Source organism: Neopelma chrysocephalum, unplaced genomic scaffold, assembly GCF_003984885.1.
Source record: "Neopelma chrysocephalum unplaced genomic scaffold, ASM398488v2 Primary Assembly neopelma1_78, whole genome shotgun sequence".
Taxonomy (NCBI): domain Eukaryota; kingdom Metazoa; phylum Chordata; class Aves; order Passeriformes; family Pipridae; genus Neopelma; species Neopelma chrysocephalum.
The window spans coordinates 2,057,626-2,077,424 of NW_020897739.1; the positions used below are offsets into that span (position 1 = coordinate 2,057,626).

Genomic DNA, 19,799 nt, shown 5'->3' on the forward strand with positions numbered 1-19,799 from the left:
CACACTGAACACTATATTTTCTGACCTCTTTGTTGTGTGTCTCAGAACAAATTTTGGTAAAAAGCCATCTGCTGACCATAGCAACTCATGTCCCTCTCATTACTCTCTCCCTGAGCGCCTCTGGGAAACAAGCTTAAATATAATAAGAAGAGCAGACATCTTTCTAATTTCTGCAAGGACAGGAAAATACAGAATTACAAGTTTGCTTTTTGTTACTGACAACTCTTCAGGCAACCTGACTGGAAACTGAGTCCTGCCAGGTGACCTTCCCTCCTCACTCTCCACTATCCATGTGCTCAGTAGTACACCATACCACGAGATCACACTTGTGAAGCAAAAGCTCCCAAACAAAAGTGAATTTGTTCCATCTCCAAACCAGCAAAAAACCTGCATCTATAACATTAATCTCTGCCAGAACAAGAAGGGAAAGGAAAGGATAAAAGGGAACTGGGAGCCTCCCAACACTCTCTGTGTACCTTCCTTTGTGTTTTCATTATTCTAACCGGGGCCATTACATTGACAGAAACAATAAGGGGAAAACAAAAAAGCCTTGAAAGGTAAACAGAGAAACATTTTCTGTTTCTGATTTTCAAATCTAAGCTTCTTTTCCTTACCGTCCAGGGAAATCTTCTGTCTTTGCAGACATCTGGGATGTTGAGTGGCTCCATGGTGTTCTTGACGTACTGAGCATACATGTAATTGATTTGGTTTGTGTCGTAGTCCCTGAAGGACACAACAACACCATTGTTATGTGCGTGGCATGAAAATGAGGCATTGCATTATGCCCAGCAGATAAGAGTAATATCTTTCCTGTATGAGAAAAGGATCTGTAGGTACAACTGATAGATATATAATGGGGTTGAGTTCAAACCCTGGATCCCAATCCAGCTGTCATCACAAAGCTGCAGAGTGGACTGATGTGTGCATTCCACCATTTCTTATTCAACATTAACACTGAACAGCAAGCTGAAAAAATAAACAAATCCCTACGGTTTACACAGATGAAGGACAGAGAATGAACAGCTGCGTTTATATAGAAATAAACAGAACCTTGTGAAAACCAACTCCATTCACAAATCTGACACACTTAAAAAGCCAATAGTGGATGAAATTCCCATATTAGTTAAAGAGACTGCAGCAGGTATCACTTGGGAGTTTTCTGCTTCTAAGTTCATTTCAAATTCGTTCTAAAAGTAAAGGTCCAATCAGTCATATGGAGATTCTGTTACTGAAATAGAACTGTTTATTCCAAATTGGGACACAAAGGACATTTACAGAATCAGTCATCTCCACTCTTTTAGTCACAGCTTATTTAATTAAGGTATTTTAATTCTCTTAGACCCTTAGACCCTCCTGCCTTCGAGGACGTACACCCTCAAAATAAACATATTGCCATCAAGCTCCTGGAGTTTCCCTCCAACATTTGACTTGACTTTAGTTATCCTCCTGCTGTAAAGATGTTCACAGGGCTGGAGGGGTCCTTGATTACATAACAAGCCTGAATTTTATTATGAAAAGTAATAATTCCTATCTAATCCATGTCATTATTTCTGCTACTGCCCAAAAATCGTGCCCTTCAAGCAGAGCAGAAGTTCTAACTCCAGTGGCTGACTCACAGTACAGTCCTCAGCATGTAGTCATGCTGTCTCATGAACAAAATTCTGATAGGAAATTCAGCCTCCAAGATTCCTCCCCTATCAGTTATGAGAAATAATTTACTGATGGCCCATGCAAAGCAGTAAATTACATTTTGAGTCCATTAACTAGTAACCATAAAAGGGATAATGAAGTGGAAGGGTCCATTGTCATAGTGTAAAAGAGCAAGTAAAGAGGAACTTTCTTTTTCACCTTGTGATCTTATCAGACTGTTGTACCTCTCTACATTCTGGTTGTACAGTGTCTAAAACTGTAATACAGCTCAACAGTTTTTGGTTGCTTAAGCCACACACTTTGGACATAATTTTCTAATATATGGAATTAATTTTAATATAATAAATGTTTACTGCAAAAAAGCATCAAAGGGGTACAGAAATCTCCGGTTTCTCTCTGCACACAATATCCACAGTGAACATTTTATATACAACTGTGCCCCTTTTTGACATTATTTGAAACAGCTGTCTTTGATGGCAGAGAAAAGTAACGGAGACAGTAATTTTCAAACTTCAATACAGAGGTTCAGGCTAAATTTGGAAACTATTTAATCTGGGTATTTTAATTCAGCTATTTCTACCTCGCCCTTACTCCCAGTTGGTTTCTCAAAGATGACTGAAAGTTAGAACTTTGGGACTTTAGTCTTGATTTAGTCAGACTTGTTCTTTAAGCCAGCTTCCTTATCTGTGAGATAAGGGTAATGATTAAAATAACTGATTAAAAACATTAATAGGATTATTATCTTCTACTCTACACCATAGTTGTCTACACAGATTTCTTACAGATCAGTTTTAGAGCTGCTCACCAAGTTCGAATTTTCCTTCTCCCATTTTGTACATGTCCGTAGCTTAGCCTTGTGACACCAACGTGTACTTGGACCTGGCAAAGTGAAGAGATCGGGCCCTACTCTCCTGTTCTGCTCAGTGGGGCCTTTTCAAGGCAAGAGAGTTTGTCTGGGCACACTTCAGGGCAAAACCTGCTCTCTAAAAATAGCAGTAATACCTAGGACCCAGTAGAAATAAGGCCTGTTATTATGAAAAGAATATTAATAGCATAGTTTCTTCAGGATTCTCCTGGGATGAACAAAGGTCTGAATTCACTGGTTTACCTCTTCAGATTTTCAGCAGAATCTTCTAATTCCTCAGCTTCCATGTGAAACACACTGGAAAATGTATCCTGGAATACCGAGAGGATATTTTAATACACAGGTCTATAAGGCTGCCATAAATTAGAATAGTATGATCTGTGAAAACCTTGTTGCAGTTACCAAGACCTATTTGGAATCAACACAAGTGTAAAATTCTTTCCCTTCATTCCACATCTATACAGGATCCTGCCACAAAGATATCTTTTGGTACAATTTTAGGTATCATTGAAGTGTCTTGAGACTGAGAAGAAATGCCAGTATTTGCAAGCCATGCCAAATTTATCTGTCAGCCCAGAAATTCTTTAACTACACAAAGGCCAAAATCTCCTGAGTCAACATCCAGCCTGAGCAGATGCCATAAAATGAAAGACTGAGCATGAAAAGATGACAGAACATACTATGGGTCAGAAATCTTACAGAGTCAGGGTGGAGGGAAGCCCTAACCACTCCCAGGGGATAAGCACTTCTGCCTTTAGCCAAAAAGCCACACTCACGGGACAATCTTCATCCACTATGAAGATGGTACACCTCTGCACTTGCATGAAGGATATTATAGTGGCAGCTATCTTCTTCAGGATTACTTCCAAAGACTGCTGCTCCTCAAAGATCAGGCTGGCAAGGTCAAGAAGCACCTGGGGAAAAGGCCTTTTGTGAAATTTTGACTAGTTGTGATTTATCCAATAATTAGCATTACTACTGTCTTTGAGTCTTCTCTCCCCTGAATCAAGGAAGTCAGTGTCTATGTCCGTGACCAAAATTAAATATTGGCTCTCACACAGACTGCAAAGTAAGTGAATAACAGCCAGTTTGATGCTTTTGATGGAGGAAATAAATAGCACAGATGGCTGGCTGATGTTTTGGGTCAGAGAGGCAGAATAGATTTAGGCATTAACAGGTCATCAAATGAAACCTGAGAAATCCAGACAACACAGTTACTTGTCCTTAGGAAACTTAATGATTTCCTATGGCTCATGTGTGCATCCTGAAACCAGTGATATTTACATCTCTTAAAACTTTGGAACACACTTATTATCTGTTGTAATTCTAAGCAGATCCTAATGAACTCATTTGGTGAAAGCATCACTTGGATACAGCACTTCAAAGCTGCTGCTGGAGGACTCAGCTGCTCAAATGTGCTCCTATTCCTTTTTTCCCCTCACAAGAAGCACGAAGGCAATTTGAAAAATTAGCCAAATTTGCACCAGTTTAGCAACACTGAGGGTCACTTGGATACTCAGACCCACCAGGAAATGGTTCCGTACCTGATTCCGCCTGTTCTCCAGCAGAGACGTCTCGTACAACTGCGCGTTGTGAAGGACAATTCCGCAAAAGGCCAAATAGGCGGCGAAGTCCTGCAGACAAATGAACATCAGCACCTCGTGGAGGTGATGTCCCACAGTCAAAGATAAGCTGCTGCAATGTTTTGTTTCCACTTGGAAGTATTAATTGATATTTTTGTTGGTTTTGGCAACCACACATTCAGGGTCTGGGTTTTTTCAGTTGCTCCTAATTTGTTATTTCCTCAAGAATCCTTTCTCCTTTTGTTTAAACTAATGACCTTCACAGGTTATCTTGGTGCAAGTAGGATTGATAAGATTGATATAAGAAGCAGCTCAAAGGAATCAAGTAATTTTGCAGCAATGCTTATTTTATCTAGAAAACCTGAGTGCAGACAACCAGCCTCTCTCATTTTGAGCAATTCCATCTCTTGGAAAAGGGAAATACAATTCTGCTAACATAGCAAACCCACAATTTTCCCCTTCTCAGTGTGGGATTAATTCTGATATCCTGCAGACACTCAGGCTGCATTTTGTTTTAAAGGGGGAGTTTTCAAAGAGAAAGGGTGACTTCTGATTCTTTTATTGCTGAGGGTTAAGTCACTTCTTCAGCCTGAGCACAGCCTGACTTTTGCCAAAGCAACCTGAATGTGAAGTCCGGAAATGTTAGAAAAGCAACTGCAATGTGAGAATTAGGAATCAATTCTACTGTCTGCTCTACTGATTATCTTAGATATTGTCCATAACTTATCCAAAGCTTTTTCCCTTCCTGCAATTGCTATATTGAGAAGTGACACAGTATTTGAAAGAGAATCACTTACACAAATTTTAATATTCAAAATATGTTTGTTGGGCATGCCAAGAGAGTCGGAACCATTGACTAAAAAATGATGTCTCTTACAAGTTACAAAACTGTTTTACAATGCATTTCAGGAGAGTAAGCCTGTGTTTCAGAGATAAATGACAGATAACACAGTGATCCAGAAATCAAACTATTTCACATCCACATTTCTCATGGCCTCAGAAAGAAAGACATTTGCAGGATTAGCAGGAGTTTTTACTTTTTCAGAAAAATAAATTATTAACACATGCATCCCCCATCCCCCTGGGAAAACAGAAGAGACAGAAATGGATAAAGCTTTTATACCTTTTCATCTTGTTCAGTGAAGGTGCCACCAATTCCAGATTTCTTGTTGATTGCTTGAGCCACACCAACAACCTAGTGTGTTCAAAATGGAGCAATTAGGAGTCTGTCATCAGCTTGTATTTCTAGGCATATGTACAGAAGATAATAAGTGATCGTTACAGGTATTTGTTTGGTTGACTATTAAATCGAATTGTTAATATAATAAATGTTTCCCACCTTAGCCTTTCTGTATGTTTCCCTTCCTTTTGAGACTTTGCAAAGTGTTATTAATCTGACATAAAGTATAGGCAAAGCTTTTAAATTTTTTCAGGTTTTTTGGCATGATTACAACAAGTGATAGGAAAACTGCAAAGAACTTCCTTTGTTTGAGTCCAAGTAGTGTAAAACCAACGCAAGGTGTTAATGATGGTATTTTTTCATCTCGCTTTTTTGGGGATAAACAATAGCGGAAGAAAACTGTTTAAATGGTGTTTAAATGTTGAAAAAGTTAACTATTAATCATTACATTTGTAACTGCTAAACTGATGGAAGGCATGTGGGTTTATTTTTGTAATGGAAAAGAAGGCAATTTACTATCTCTCAGCCTCGCATTCCCAAAATACTGATGTTACAAGCAAGGTCATTGTTCTGCAGGATGAATCGTTGCCAACTGTGGGCTCAAAAATGTCTGTCTGAAATAAAGCTGAACTGTCAACTCCCTTCCACACAACCCAGCTTTTCCCACAGTCACCCTCTCATTCACTTCAGGGAGGAATATTTGTTATCCAGTGAACTTCCTTTTTGTAGTAACAATTTACCACTAGTCTTATCTACTTCCATGGCAGACTTTGAATGAAAGCAAATCCTTTAAGCAGTCAATATGCTTTTATTTTAACCTACACGTGCAGAGATTAATGGTGACACCTTTTCTCATACCACTGTCTTCTCTGGGTATTGATTTAATTTATTTTATTTTATTTCAGTTTTGATCCAGCATAAGCTAAGACAACTTGAATAAGGCCAGAGGCTTTTCAAGGCATCCAGAAGGTGAGTGCTTTCATCTTGTGTAAATACATCCCCTCCACGAAAGCAAAGTCTGTGGTGCCTAAAAAAGCTATAAGAAAACAGTAAAAGGACCATATTTATATGGAAAAAAAAAAGAACTATTTAGGCTCCTTTTATCAGCACTGCAGGCTTATGATACATGAACAAAGGCAGGTGTTCTAAGAGCAGTGGTCGGTTTTAGAGCTTTGTAAAGGTCTTTCAATAAAAGGTTTTAACTGAGGAGGGAAGGAGAAATGAGAATAAACCTACTAAAAAGTCATGGTTGACTTGATTATGATAAAAAAATGTGCAAGCGCAAATCTTTTTCTTTGCTGTTGCTGTTTCAGTGGCGTTCTAAGCTTTTAGACAACTTTGTAGTGTGTGCATTTTTTTTTCATACAAAACGAACAGTTTTAAAAATTAAACTGGTCCACATTGTGGCCTCATTTATATCAGTACAAATTTCAGTGCTTCTCTACATTCTGTAGGATATGGTGTAGAGACAGTAATGAGAAAAACCTCAGATGGATATTTTTTAGCCATTGGAGTCTTGCCTGCAACCAGGTAATTAGGAGAAGATGTAGGGAACTCAAGAGGATCTGTTCCTGTTACTAAAGTAATTTTGTAATTAGGACAAAAGTAAATCATGTAGCAACATTTTAGGCCATAGAGAACATATGCCTGCATTTCAGAGAATACTAAGCACAGTATGAAACCCAAATCTTCATTTTTAAAACTTATTACAAACAAATCAGCAATAACAATAGGCCTGACCAGTGATCTCCAGCTGGGAGTTATGTTTGCACCAGCAGAAAAACTGAATCCAAGGTGACTCTGAGCTCAGCTGCACAGGAAACTTTCTCAGATAACAGGTACATACAAAGCGTGAAATGTTTGAGGCAATAAACAAGAGAAATCTGAGATAAAGCTTGGAGAATATTGGGAAAATATAACAGGTGAGTCATGTAGCAATAAAGCAAAGATGTGTATGTTTGATTCCTTGTCATTCTCCTACTGCAGCTCCAGAATTAGCCTGTATATTTGTTGGTCACACAAGGCAAAACTAATAGGAAAGAAAGGGGTTAAAAATATTCTTGCTGGCAGGACAAGTGATATTCCAGGGCTCTACTTGTCCTCTAGCCTTTCTTCTCTATCTACTTTTGCCATGTAAGAAATCCTGATCCACATTACAAGAAGACATTTCTTCTAATTCTTAGAGAACATTATTTTTACTATTTTCTTGCCATAGCTGAGCTCTGCCTCTAAAAGTAGCAGCCTACCTAGAGTGTTTCCCAGTAGGTGATGATTGATGACTGTGCTCTGGATTTTATCTCGATTGTTTCATGCTGCAGGTTTTTGCACATTAGGATTACAGGTGTAACTCTGGAAAAGCTCTTCCAGCTCTACAGGCCACTGGTGTCCTTTTTAGTTGGTTCTTACTTCAGCTGACTCAAAAATACAATTAATTTTGCTTCCTAGGAAGATATATTTTTGATTTGCTTTTGCTGGCACCTGAAGAAAAATTACATTAAGCCAAAGAATGGTAACAGAAAGAGGGGAACTCAACTTTTATCTCATTTTCAACAAGAGAACATACCCACTTCAGGAGACAGACTAAGTGGTGTTAACCTTACTTCGCTCTCCTGGTCTTGTAGAGCTTTGATTCAGGCTTATAAAATTATCCTGCAGGGACAGAACTGTATTTACAGACTTCCATTTTTAATAAACAAAAATTTCACATCCTCTTCTCTCATTCATGCCAGCAGCAGACTGCGTGATTTCCAGCAGTCCAGTGAATGTAACACGTGTCTCAGCATAAGCTGAAAATCCACCCAAGAAGCAAATTACTGATCTCCATAATCCTGCAGCAAGACTGCTACTGGAACTTGGGGGAGTTTGTTTAAAGTCAGCTTGGCTGGAGCTCCTCTATTCTGCAGCAACTCTGATATCTGAAGTGTTCACTGAGGGAGAAAATGACTTCCCTGGCTGGCAGGAACATGCCTGCTCACGTTTTACACAACAAAATGCAACGGGATATTTTCAAAGGCTGTTGGAAACAGTAGCAAACAGGGCAAAGTGAACAACAAACTAAACAATTGCCAGAATAAAACATTTCCCTAGCCAATTACTGGGAAGTTCAGTCTTACTTAGAGCCTGGGAGAGAGGTCTCAGTTAATTCAGTTAAAAGTTCCATGTGAGAGAATCCTACTGAATTCAAACTGAATTTGAATTTAATGCAAATTACTATGCACAGCTGAATGAAAAAAACAAAACAGCAGTAACAGAAACTTGTGTGATTCCCGTAGATGTTCTGTGGCAGCTGTGGTGTCTCTGTGCATCAGAGACCTTCCATTCTCCAGATATTCCAAACCTGTCAGAGAGCTGTGCTGAGCCTGGGTCAACCCTGGATAACTCCACAGGTTGGATTAAGCCAAGGAATGGAATAAGGACTGCTACTCCCTGCTCAGTTCTGTCGAAATGGCTGTTTGTTGACAAGTGCCTACAAAACCAGGTGCAGACATCCGAGTTGATAGTTATTTGCCACAACCTCTGCAATCCTTTCTCTGGATCCCTGAATCCAAGCCCAGATGAAACCAGAAGACCTGTGCCACTGCATTTCCTGACTTTCCAGGAGCCCTAGAAGGGAAACCAGCACCATTTGGAGATTTTTCTCGTTGTTACTAGTTCCTGGGTCCTTTTCATGGGCTCTTTTGTGAATCAAACTGTTTGCTTTTCATCTGTGGAATTTCTTACTAGATGTTATTTTTAAATGAGGCTTTGGTTTCTCACATGCCTCATGGAAATATAGGCAAATGTGGAAAGCATCTACTGGAAAAATCTCCATACTTCAGCAGGCCCAGAGGATTTAATAATCAGCATGAGATTTTCTTCCTCTCAATTACTGACTCTTTTGTTTTTAAAAAAACAGTCCTAATACTAAACAAACAAACAGAAAGCCCCAGTTGCTTCTCTTTCTCAGTGCTTATTTTTGGATGACCTCCAGAATCATCTTTTGACTGTGGTTGCTGACATCCTGGGCTAAGGCAGCATTCAGTAGCCTCAATATTAATAGAGGGGCTTTGGGGATTTTTTTAATTTTACTTATTTATTTTTTAACAGGGAGGAGTCAGTATTCTGGCTTTGTTGTTCTGGGGATTTTTAAACAGACAAAGCAGCAGAATGCAAATGGAAAATTAAGGACTGATTAACTGACTCCAATGATCTCTCCAGAAACATGCCAGTCATTTGTTGTGGTGAGAAGGAGAAAAACCTTCTGGTACAGACTGTAAAAATCAGAAAAAAATTAAAATTGCAATCCTTTCCCATAAGAACTCTTAGAGTTTAGCACCTTCAAATTATTGCATATGAGTATAACACTCTCCTCAAACTTCAGGTTGGCTGAACTTTTCCAAATAAACAAATTCCTGCTTCATTTCCCCTTGCTGATGCACTTAGGAGTAGAAAGCTGGCCCAGGACACGGCCCATTGCAGGTTTATTCAGCCCCTAAGTCATGGTGCACTGGACACACAGACTGCAGCTCTTATTCCTTCCCCACCCACCAGCAGGACCTGGGGAGAAGTGGGCACTTCCATGCTCCCTGGCCAGTTCTGTTCCCATCTACATGGAGCACAGCATTTTTTGCCATCCAACAAAAAGAAAATGGGATGGCTTGGGTGAAAGTTAAAGCTTTGCATCAGCCTGACATGGACCACTGGTCCCTGACAGCTGTTCACACCACATCTGCTTTGCTCATCTACTGGCCCAGGGCCAGCAGTGGCTGCAGGGGAAGACTTTTAAGCAAGAGTAGGAAAGGATCAAGTGCTGTCCTTGGAAGAACTGAAAAAAAGAAAAAATTTAGGCCAAAATTAGTAGTACATGAAGAAAGGAAAAGCTGGCTGATCATCTGGGTCAGCTGCAGTAAGATTCAATAGACAAGTTAAATCAGGAGCTTAATCAATTTATTTAATGAAAGAAAGGTTCAGTGCAGTAAGAGCCAAGGTGAAAAACTCCGTAAGAGAAGTGAAAGATGGAAGAGCAAGAAGAAGAAGGTATGATGCCTTCAAACCAATCCTGGCAGCCTTTCTTTTTGGGAGTTTGAGCTTTCTGGAAGCAAACCATAAATGCTCTGAAAAATAAATGAATTGCAGGAGAGAAAAATCTCCACCTCAAAGCTCAGACACACTGTATAGAGAGCCTTACCCTTTGTGAGTATTCCTGGAACTGGTGATGTGGCTGAAGGCTCCTACAGTCAGGATCAAAGGAAACCCAAATGTACTTCACTGACAGTGACTCTTAATTGCAGTCTCAGTGCTCTGGGATAGACCAGGAAGTGTGCAGAGAACTTTAATGCTCACAGATACTTGGTGCAGGAAGCAGGACCAGAACTTCTAGAGTTAAATCCATATATTCTACTGCTGCATCTGGGATTAAACGCTGACAGTTCCCTTTGGCTTACATTACTGAACTGGATAAGATAAAATTAAAGTCCAAACAAACAAAAGCACTCTTTTTTTTTTAAAAAGGGGTAGTCTTATAGTGGAAGATAATGACTGGCAGCTAATAGAAGTTTAAAGCATCAGCGTGGTTGGAAACAGTATTACATGAAGTGATCCTAAGACTGCAACTTACCTCTTCCCTGTGATTCTTTATTGGCATACAGAGAATGCTCTGAGTCTTATACCCTGTGATCTGGTCAACTTCTGCATTGAATCTTGGATCCTGATACAAGAAAAAAATACAATTATTAGACTACTTGCTGAAAGATCACTTCTTTTTCTTCCTTGCTTTAAAGGTTAAGAAAAGCAGAATATTTGATTTAACTGTTACCCAGGATAACAAAGGTTCCATTACTAGGTAATAATTATATGAAGTTGCTATTCTCAGTGTGTTAAAACAAAAAGCCATGAAGACCAACAACAAAAAACCCCCACCCAAATGCTAGAAGAAGCCTTTTTTTGTACCTAGACCATCATTATCATGAACATGTTCACAGACCAACCATCCCTAATGGAGCTTTTATCATCAAGAAGAGGTTACAGAAATACACTGAAAGACACACGGCCACGGAGGAACGAAGTTTCATGAATGTGGTCAGTGGTTTTGCTTTTATCAGAGATTGCTTGTTTCATTTTTTCACCTCAATATTGTTACAAAACTCTGGTTCTTTCAGTCCCAGCGCCGTGTCTCTGTGCACACATGTATCTACAGCACAGGGATTATAACCAAAACCACAGGGTGGGCTTTGCACCTTCGCCAGTTTAAGTGAACACAGGTCCAAATGCAGGTACTAAAGTGGCAATATTTCAACAGCTGATCAGAAGGCACCTTCTTTTTTTGGAGAATTGCTCAGGAGAAGTTTCCTCGACTCACCTCGTAGGCGTTCTTGATGTTCAGAGGTTGGCCTATGGCTGCCACATGCCCCACAATGCCCTTGTTCCACTCCAGGCGGATGCAGTTGTTGGAAGCTTCTTCCAGGGTGGAGCCTTCTGCCACATCAAACAGCCTGCTGACGAGGAACTTCTCATTGGAGCTGTCCTCACAGACCAGGAACAGGGAATAGCGGTCCGCTGCTATCAGCTCGTGGATATGCAGGAAGATCTTATGGCAGAGCGCCGTGACATCCAAGTGACTGGAAATGTCTTTCACGAGTTCTAATAGTCTTGAGCACTGATCCCCTGCACTGGTCTCAATCCTTGGAGATGGCAGAGGCATCTGTTCCTTCTTTTCAGAGCCTGAGAGGAAGCTCACTGCTCCTACCGAGTCCGTGACAAAAATAGGCCTTAGGGGTCTGTCAAATTCCGAAGCAGAGATTTTCCTTGCCGGTGTCCCAGGGCTGGTGGTCTCGGCACAGGCAGGCTGGTGACAAGCACAGGATTCGCTCTGGGACTTGTTTCCCTCCTTGCAGACTGGGATGGTGTGAACTCTCTCAGCAAACCATGCATTAACCATTTCTCTGTCAAACAAAAATCCAAATACAGTGAGCGATGTGAACGGAAAACCCTCAGGCACTAACACATATTGGAAGCTGATGCTGCAAAGAGGAGAACTCGAAACCTTTTCACCCAGAGGACACTGATGCACCTTTAGGCTCCTCTGTATAAATACTTTCCAATTTTATGAAGCACTCAGCCCAGATTAAGCAGTAACATTTAATGCCCCATAAAAAAGAACCTATTTCTGCCTAAAGGAAATACCTGGGAAGGGCAGAAGGAGACCACTTAAGCTGCACCTTTCAGAATACAGATCAGAAGTTTATACCATCATTTTGTGCTTGAAAAGTTCTGGTCCTTCCCATTCCTAAGATCTGGATTTCTGTATAAAATGTATATACATTTGTATGAAGACAAAACCTTCTCCTTTAATTCTGTTTTTCAGACCATTTCTGACCTCTAAAAAGATAATTCTGAACTTTAATTCCCTCTGTCAATTCACCTGCCGTCCCTCCTATTTTTATGTCGCTGATCTTCTATTTTTAAGTTAACTTCCCCTGCTCTCCTAGTTAATGAAAAATGCTGGTTTGATTCAAAGCATAGAAGTTTTGCTTAAAAACTGTCATAAAGAAACATGAATGTTTCTATTTCAGCCCCCTTCAAAGTAATGAAAGGACAGGCTGTTTTCAAACATCTTTCCCATTTCCTTTCCTTGCAGATGAAACTCATTGTCTAACTTAACCCAAAATAACCCTAAAATTGTATTTTTTAAGAGTTCATCACCAATTAAAAAAATGTCACGCATCTCTAGTATTTAACTGTATTTCTCAAATTAATTAGCACTAGGAAGCCAACCCTAATAATGTCCTCACTAAATACAGCATGCCTTCAATTAGGCACAAGCACACACATGATCAATAACAGGAGGATACTTTTTCTTATCACCATAATATTTTCTTGTCCAAAATTGGGTTTGTTTGGTTGGGGTTTTGTTTGTGTTTTGTTTGGGCTGTTTTTTTTAAATGCAGGGCTTTTTATTTCGTTTGCTCAGTGCCGAGGATCCCTCACAGCACATGCCCTACTCTTACAAGTAACGATTTTTTTGCTGCATTACATAACATACAGGCCTGTGAACAGCAAAAATCCCTGTTAGAAGTCTGATCTTTTGGAAACCTTTCCTGGTGGTCATGTTTTAAATTTGGGATATTTTTTATTTGCTCAGCAGCCCACAGGAATTTTGAGAGTGGAGCTGAATGAAGCCATGGAGATGAGTCAGGTTAGTCACCCGCTGATCGGTTACATGCCCCAGTGTACTTCAAATATGAAAAGCACTGTACATGGCCCCTTTTTTTTCTCCTATTGGGGAGGTTTGAAAGAGTTTTCCAGATTTTGCAATCACATATCATTTGGAGACCTCAACTGCAGGCAAACATGCTATAAAAAATTGAATTATTAAAACTACCATTGACCTGTATTATAGCAGTGATACCTATTTTTTGTGGAGTTACCTCATCCAAATGCTTCTTGCAGTGAAGCAGCATGAAGAACAATTAATTTATTATTAGAACTTTAACAATATTACTTTACAGTACTTAAAGAGGATAAATGGGAGTCGTGACCGTGCATTACTGAAACGCATAATATGATTTGCATAGGACAATGTTATAGTTGCAAAAGCTGTTTCAGTGAGAGTCAAAATAACAGGCTGACATTTGGTAACATTTGGAATTTTCATTTATTGGACTGAATAAGAAAGAATAAAAATTTGGAATGAAAATGACCAAAAATATCCTTAAGGAAAATAAAAAGCTTAAGATGCAAAAAATTCGTAAGTAAATGCAGTACAACCTCTAAAATCAGTGCTGGTAATTCTTGTCATCCTGTGTGTTATATATGGGTTCTTTTTGTTTTACTCTGAATCTCCTCAAAAAAATAAATTACCTGGAAAATTTTAGCTTTTTCTAAACAAAATTATCATCTAGCACTAAGGTTCCAGAAAAGAACCTGAAAATGCCAGGTGGGTGGATTTAAACCTGAGACACAAGAAGGTAGGTGCAGAATAATCAGTAGTTTTAAAGAAGTGCCTTGACCTAGATTCACAATTGTACAATTGTTGGGTGAGAGCAATTTGCAGAGCAATCTGATTCACTGCTTATTTCCTCACGAGTAAAGGAGAATATAAAATGCTGTCATTTCACCTACTTCTGGTTTACACTGAATTTATATATGTGGACAAGTTGATACAAGATGCGAGGGCAGAGAAAGAACCTGGTACCCTTTGTGGACAAAGCAAAAGCTGAAGCAGAAGTTTGATTTATCAGTTGAAACCTGTCATTTTATTTATTCTGGAGTGTTGTATAATGATGTCCCCTGGCCTGTAGCAGTAGCAATCAGTATTCTGAATTCTAATACCTGTTCTCAAACTGTGGCCATGAAATTATTTAGTTTTTACCATTTTGCCTTTTTACTGTGTAAAGTAAGCTTTCATTTCTGTGTCTCGTGGAGGTTATCGAGGGATGTGGAACACAACTGTAAAACCTTTCACATGAAAGGAATTACATTTAGCAGGAACTGACTACTTGTTGGGTATCTGCACTATTTGTGAAGCGCTGCAGCGTTGAACAGAACTATATGTGGAGCTGCATAAATATGAGTAACTTATTCCTGTCCTTTAATGTCTCTTAGATGATGGTTCAGTAACTTGCCGACAAGGTGCGTGATTCTCAGAAAGCTCCTTAAGTTAACAACAACAGCAACAAATCCTTAACTAAACTGTTTAAAGCATGCTTTGCAACTTCAAACCATTTAAGCATTTTTATTTGGGCAACAGGAAAGCCATTCAAATTCACTGGAAAAAGAACAGTGTTCGCTGACCTTTACTGAATGCCTCTTCTAACAAGGAAACTATTTAGCTCCTTTTACTCACCCAGTTACACACACGGGTGGAAGAACTGGCATTTCTCATTAGCTGACGTATTCTAACTCTATTTAAAATCTATCAGACAAAGTCCTGACATGCATTTGCTTGTTGACACTCAATCCTATTTAACAATGCCTGACAAGAGGAGTATTATGACTACCACGAGTACTCTCACAGCACAGAATCGGCTCAGCAGATATCTGATACCAGACACTGAACCACAAGTGAGGTTACTGGAAATTAGTAACAAGTGCTAGGTAGGATTAAGATGTCGTTTTCTAAAGGACTATAGGAAGAAATAAACACTTGTGACTACTCTCTTCATATGAATAGTTTGCAGTAGGCATTGGCATTGTCAAGAGATGATTGTAAGTAGAAGAGCCTTGTTGTAGTTTAGAAGGTGCAGGAGCAGATTCTGACCTACAGTGATCCATGCAGACAGTTAAAATCAATGCAATGTCTCTATCCCAGCACAGCAACCACTGCCTGCTGAGGAGTTACAGCATCCATTCCTCATGACCTGGATGCATCCTTTACTGCAGTATGAGCCTTCACTCAGGAGAGCTGTGATTTATCCCAGAGTTCATAAACAGCAATAGTAAAATATGAAGTAACCATTTTTTAGTCACTCCTATCAGCCAAACCCAGTCTTTTCTCTATAAAGCACAGGACAGTAGTGACTGCTGAATTTGGCTGCTGGCTCCATCAGCAGGTGACAAAACTGGAGAGGAATTTTGGAGAGATGGGGATGAGAAGGGGATGAAAATACGGTGGCAGGCAAAACATTTGAAGGAAAAAAGAAAAAAAGATTGCGTGATCCTCCCCTCTCTCATCGCCTATATACAAATACACATCATCTGCAGTACATGAGGACTTGGGAACTTCAGAGGAATTCTTTGGCCCTGATTTGTTAAATGCTGTATAGAAAGTCCTATAAAGCAAGAAGTTTTCAATATGAATAGGCAACAAAAATAGATCACTTGGTAAGAAAACACAGGCACAAGGATGTGACATGGCTTGAGCCAGGTCATGCAGGAGGGCACAAGCAGAGCTGAAGACACCCTCAGGTCTAAGACCTGAGGAGAACCTTGCTGTATGTCCTGTGCCTGTGTGTTAAACCATGCTGACACAACACTAATCACTATTCTATTCATACACTGGGAATATTAAATAATTTACTGTACCCGCCTTTGCTTCATTGTGATTATCTTCAAAATACACAGCAGACTTCTCATAAAAAAAACCAACCCAGTGAAGATGTTTAAATATTAACAGCCAGATTATGATTGTCTTGCTCACAATCATAACCACACTGCATATGTAAGACAGTACCAACATGACCATTCAGCAACTGTTTAGTATCTTTGGACAAAATGGGCAAAAACCAGAATGCAAAACTAATACCAAGATGCAACAATGACAGTAAACTGCATCTTGCTTGTCTTGCATAAAGAATGCTTAATAATCACAGTACCATAACAGAACCGAGTAGCTTTCAGTGAAACAACTAATAATTCCCCATTTTCTCTATTGCTCATAAATCTTTCATATATACCATGTTTAATGTTTCAATAGTTGAGTGGCCTGTTTGGTTAATTTTTCATTCAAACCAGCAGTTACTGATAACACACTTCAGGAGAAGGATTCCAAACTTGCCTGCTAGAAAATGCCAGCTTTCAAGTACTGAATTCCTGGGGCCTAATCGCGCTACTGTTGAAACCAACTATATTTCAAGCTAAGCTTCATAACTATTTTCTCAATTGCCTTCCTTAATATAACCACTAGATGTCTTCAAATTTCTCTCCCGCATCCTGGCATAATTTAAACACGGAGATCATTTAAAGCATTAGCAGTAACTCAAAAACTATTCAGTTTTAACAAATGAATTTGGAATTCAAAGCTACTAGGATATTACACTTGCCTTCCCACTTTCTATTTCACAGTCGTGTTCTAAGTGGGTTTGTCCCTTTTCTGGCCATGGAAAAGAGGCCTTGTTAGATGAAAAGAGCAAACTGACTGTAAAAGAAGTGTTTTTAAACTGACTAGAAGAGTAGCTTGACAAAAACAATAGTTGTTTTTCCTTAAACCCTTTCCTATTATAGTTAGTGGAGATGCCATTTCTCACAGTGGTAGGCGAGGAGTTTTTCAGGATGAGGTATGACTTAAAGCGAGTGCCAGTTTTAGCACTCAGTCCAATATATTAGCATACATTTAACATTAAGCATTTCAAGTGGCACAAATGACTTCTGTTGGAATACAGATCTAAATTAAGGACTCTAACTCTTGGTTCAAACCATGCTCATAAAAGACTGAAACAACTTTTCAGAACTATGAAATTTCAATCTTGTCTGAATGCATATTTTTAAAAATAGGAGCCAGAGGTTGCTTTATTATCTGTAACAAAAGTATTCAAAGTGGAGAACTAACTCTAACTGGCTGTTCTTGGCTATTTTCAAGTTTTCTTTAACAACTAAACTTCAAGCTTAGCTTTTCTCCACAGAAGGGACTTTCTAGTCACACTATAAAGGAAGACAGAATAAATCCTCTGGGACTAAAGGTCAGATTCTAAGACCTGACCTTTATTCCTTGGTCCAAACTCGAAATTTTAAAAATAATTATGTACATAATGATTTTATTGTGGAAAGCCACAGGACAATACCAGTAATTTTGGTGAAAGATGGATTAAGACTTAAGTTCACACCTACCTGGAGACCTCAGGCCCACTAAATTCCTAAAACAGGGATTTAGTAGGACTTAAGTGGTGCAGAGGCTTAAGGATGGCTCTCTGTGCTGGGATGAGTTCACCATAACGCACAAATAAATGGGAAAATATACATCTTTTACTAAGCAAATATATTTAGTGGCTGTATTTTCAGTGCCAGACCTGATGTGAAATTACAACCATTGAGTTCTCCACAAGGGCCGTTTGAGGAGGGCTTCTTTTCTGGCACTTCATAAATAGCTCATTTTGTATTTAATACCCTTCTTTTTATATTGTTTTCTTCAAGCCAATCATATAAATGAGAAAGCATTCCATGTAAATTTATGTATGTTTCTTTGCCAGTGAGGAAGAGAATTACTTTTATACTGCGGTTTTGTTAACTGTATTTTTTCATGGCAGAAGGAAAATGCTTCCACTTTAACAGTGAAAATGAAAACAGGTGGTAAAATATTAGTTCAAGTCAGGAATGTATTGCCTGGAATTCCTTCGTTTGTAATCCTTGATCTCAGCCATATATTCCCACACAATTCAGCTTTAATCTTGCACTCAAATAAGCATAAACATAGGCTTTATTGGGTCTGAAGACATCACAGGTGATGTATCATGAATATAATATGATAGCAAAGTTACCCCAAAACAAAAGAAGGCAGAAAGGGGTGTTAACTGTTAAAGTAGTTCCCCCCATCTTATTTTCTACCTAAGGTTTACCAGTTGTGTTTTAATTAGTGTATTGTGCACACCCATTTGTTTCTTTACCACCTGGGGCAAACTGTACGTAGTAAAAGCACGGTCTCCTTGTAGCTATTCAGGATCTCCTGCTGCCTAGTTCATCTTCACACCAAAAGATTCTGTGTAGGAGTTCAGTTTAGAGCTTTTGGGGAATTTGGGATGTAAATTGCTAGTAAGTGGTTTCTTATCATTTCTCAAATGACAGTTTCTTCAGTCTACAGTAATTGCTGGTTTAGAGGTTGTTTCCAAGATACTCCAGCACACACCTACCTTTATTTCCAACAACAAATGCCAGAAATACTCAATCACATTTATAACTTCATGAATGCGGGTAACATTCCTTACCTTCCTGAGTGCTTTTTGAGTCAGGAGTTTAAAATAGTTTGAGATGATCTTAATGCTTTGCTGTTATCAAGAAAGGCATAAGGATATGGATACATTATTTATAAGTGGGATAACTACAAAGGTCATTAGACCAAGAAGAAAACTTTCCAAAATTTCACAGAAATCAATTTTTTTTCCTGTACTTACTTCTCAGAAAAGCTCAGTAAACATCCAATAAAACCAAGTAAGTGGAAGAAAATATTCTGATCCCTGCCTTAACACCACTGCTTCCTGTGGTTTTTCCAAGCCATGGTCCAAAGAATCAGTGGGTCTGCAGTCCTCTTGTTAATACTTCACACAGGGTAACTTAGAAAAAAGCAAGTCCCCCTTCAGCACATCCAAACAATCTGCACAGGATTCTGTGCCTCCCCTGGAAAGCTGTGAGGGGTCCTTCAATCATACAACTTCAAAGCCCACTGTCTATTTACTGCTATAAATAGGGATGAATATGGCTCACACCTGTATATTTTTAGGATTATTATTTTTTTTATGTCAGTGATACCTTTATAAGAAAAACACGGGCCAAAGCACATTTCAGTGCAGAAGACCTTCAATAGCTCTGTCTTTGAAAACCTGAATATTCATTCAGAAAAAATTAAGCACACACATATTACCAAACAAAACAGTGACATAACGCATATGACACATAATATTTACGAGAGTCGACTTCAAATAACCGGCTCAAAATGAAAAGCCCTCGAGACACAGAGACTAGAAGACAAATGTCCCGAGTAATGAAGTGCTGCAGGCAGGACATTACAAATTGATTGTCCACCAGCCATGAAGAGGAAAAAACCCCAAACAACTGTGCTTGGGTTTTTTCAAAGGAATAATTGTAAACGATATATTCAAGTTATGCAGTCTCTGAA

General features: G+C 39.1%; 1 protein-coding gene and 1 long non-coding RNA gene across 7 annotated transcripts in view; one reads left to right on the top strand and one right to left on the bottom strand.

Annotated features, from left to right (window-relative positions):
* LOC113970678 overlaps positions 1-19,799 on the top strand; it is a 112,945-nt gene that overhangs the window by 35,165 nt on the left and 57,981 nt on the right. For all 3 annotated transcript variants that reach the window (XR_003535272.1, XR_003535273.1, XR_003535274.1), the window contains 2 exons: positions 6,184-6,247; positions 13,398-13,451. This is a non-coding gene — a long non-coding RNA (uncharacterized LOC113970678). The remainder of the gene's footprint in view (positions 1-6,183; positions 6,248-13,397; positions 13,452-19,799) is intronic.
* PDE5A (phosphodiesterase 5A) overlaps positions 1-19,799 on the bottom strand; it is a 50,224-nt gene that overhangs the window by 25,724 nt on the left and 4,701 nt on the right. For all 4 annotated transcript variants that reach the window (XM_027689813.1, XM_027689811.1, XM_027689814.1 and 1 more), the window contains exons 2-8: positions 11,616-12,198; positions 10,875-10,964; positions 5,222-5,293; positions 4,060-4,149; positions 3,292-3,429; positions 2,759-2,826; positions 615-723 (exon numbers count right to left, since the gene is read on the bottom strand). In XM_027689813.1, the coding sequence (XP_027545614.1) occupies positions 615-723; positions 2,759-2,826; positions 3,292-3,429; positions 4,060-4,149; positions 5,222-5,293; positions 10,875-10,964; positions 11,616-12,198 (1,150 nt within the window). The remainder of the gene's footprint in view (positions 1-614; positions 724-2,758; positions 2,827-3,291; positions 3,430-4,059; positions 4,150-5,221; positions 5,294-10,874; positions 10,965-11,615; positions 12,199-19,799) is intronic.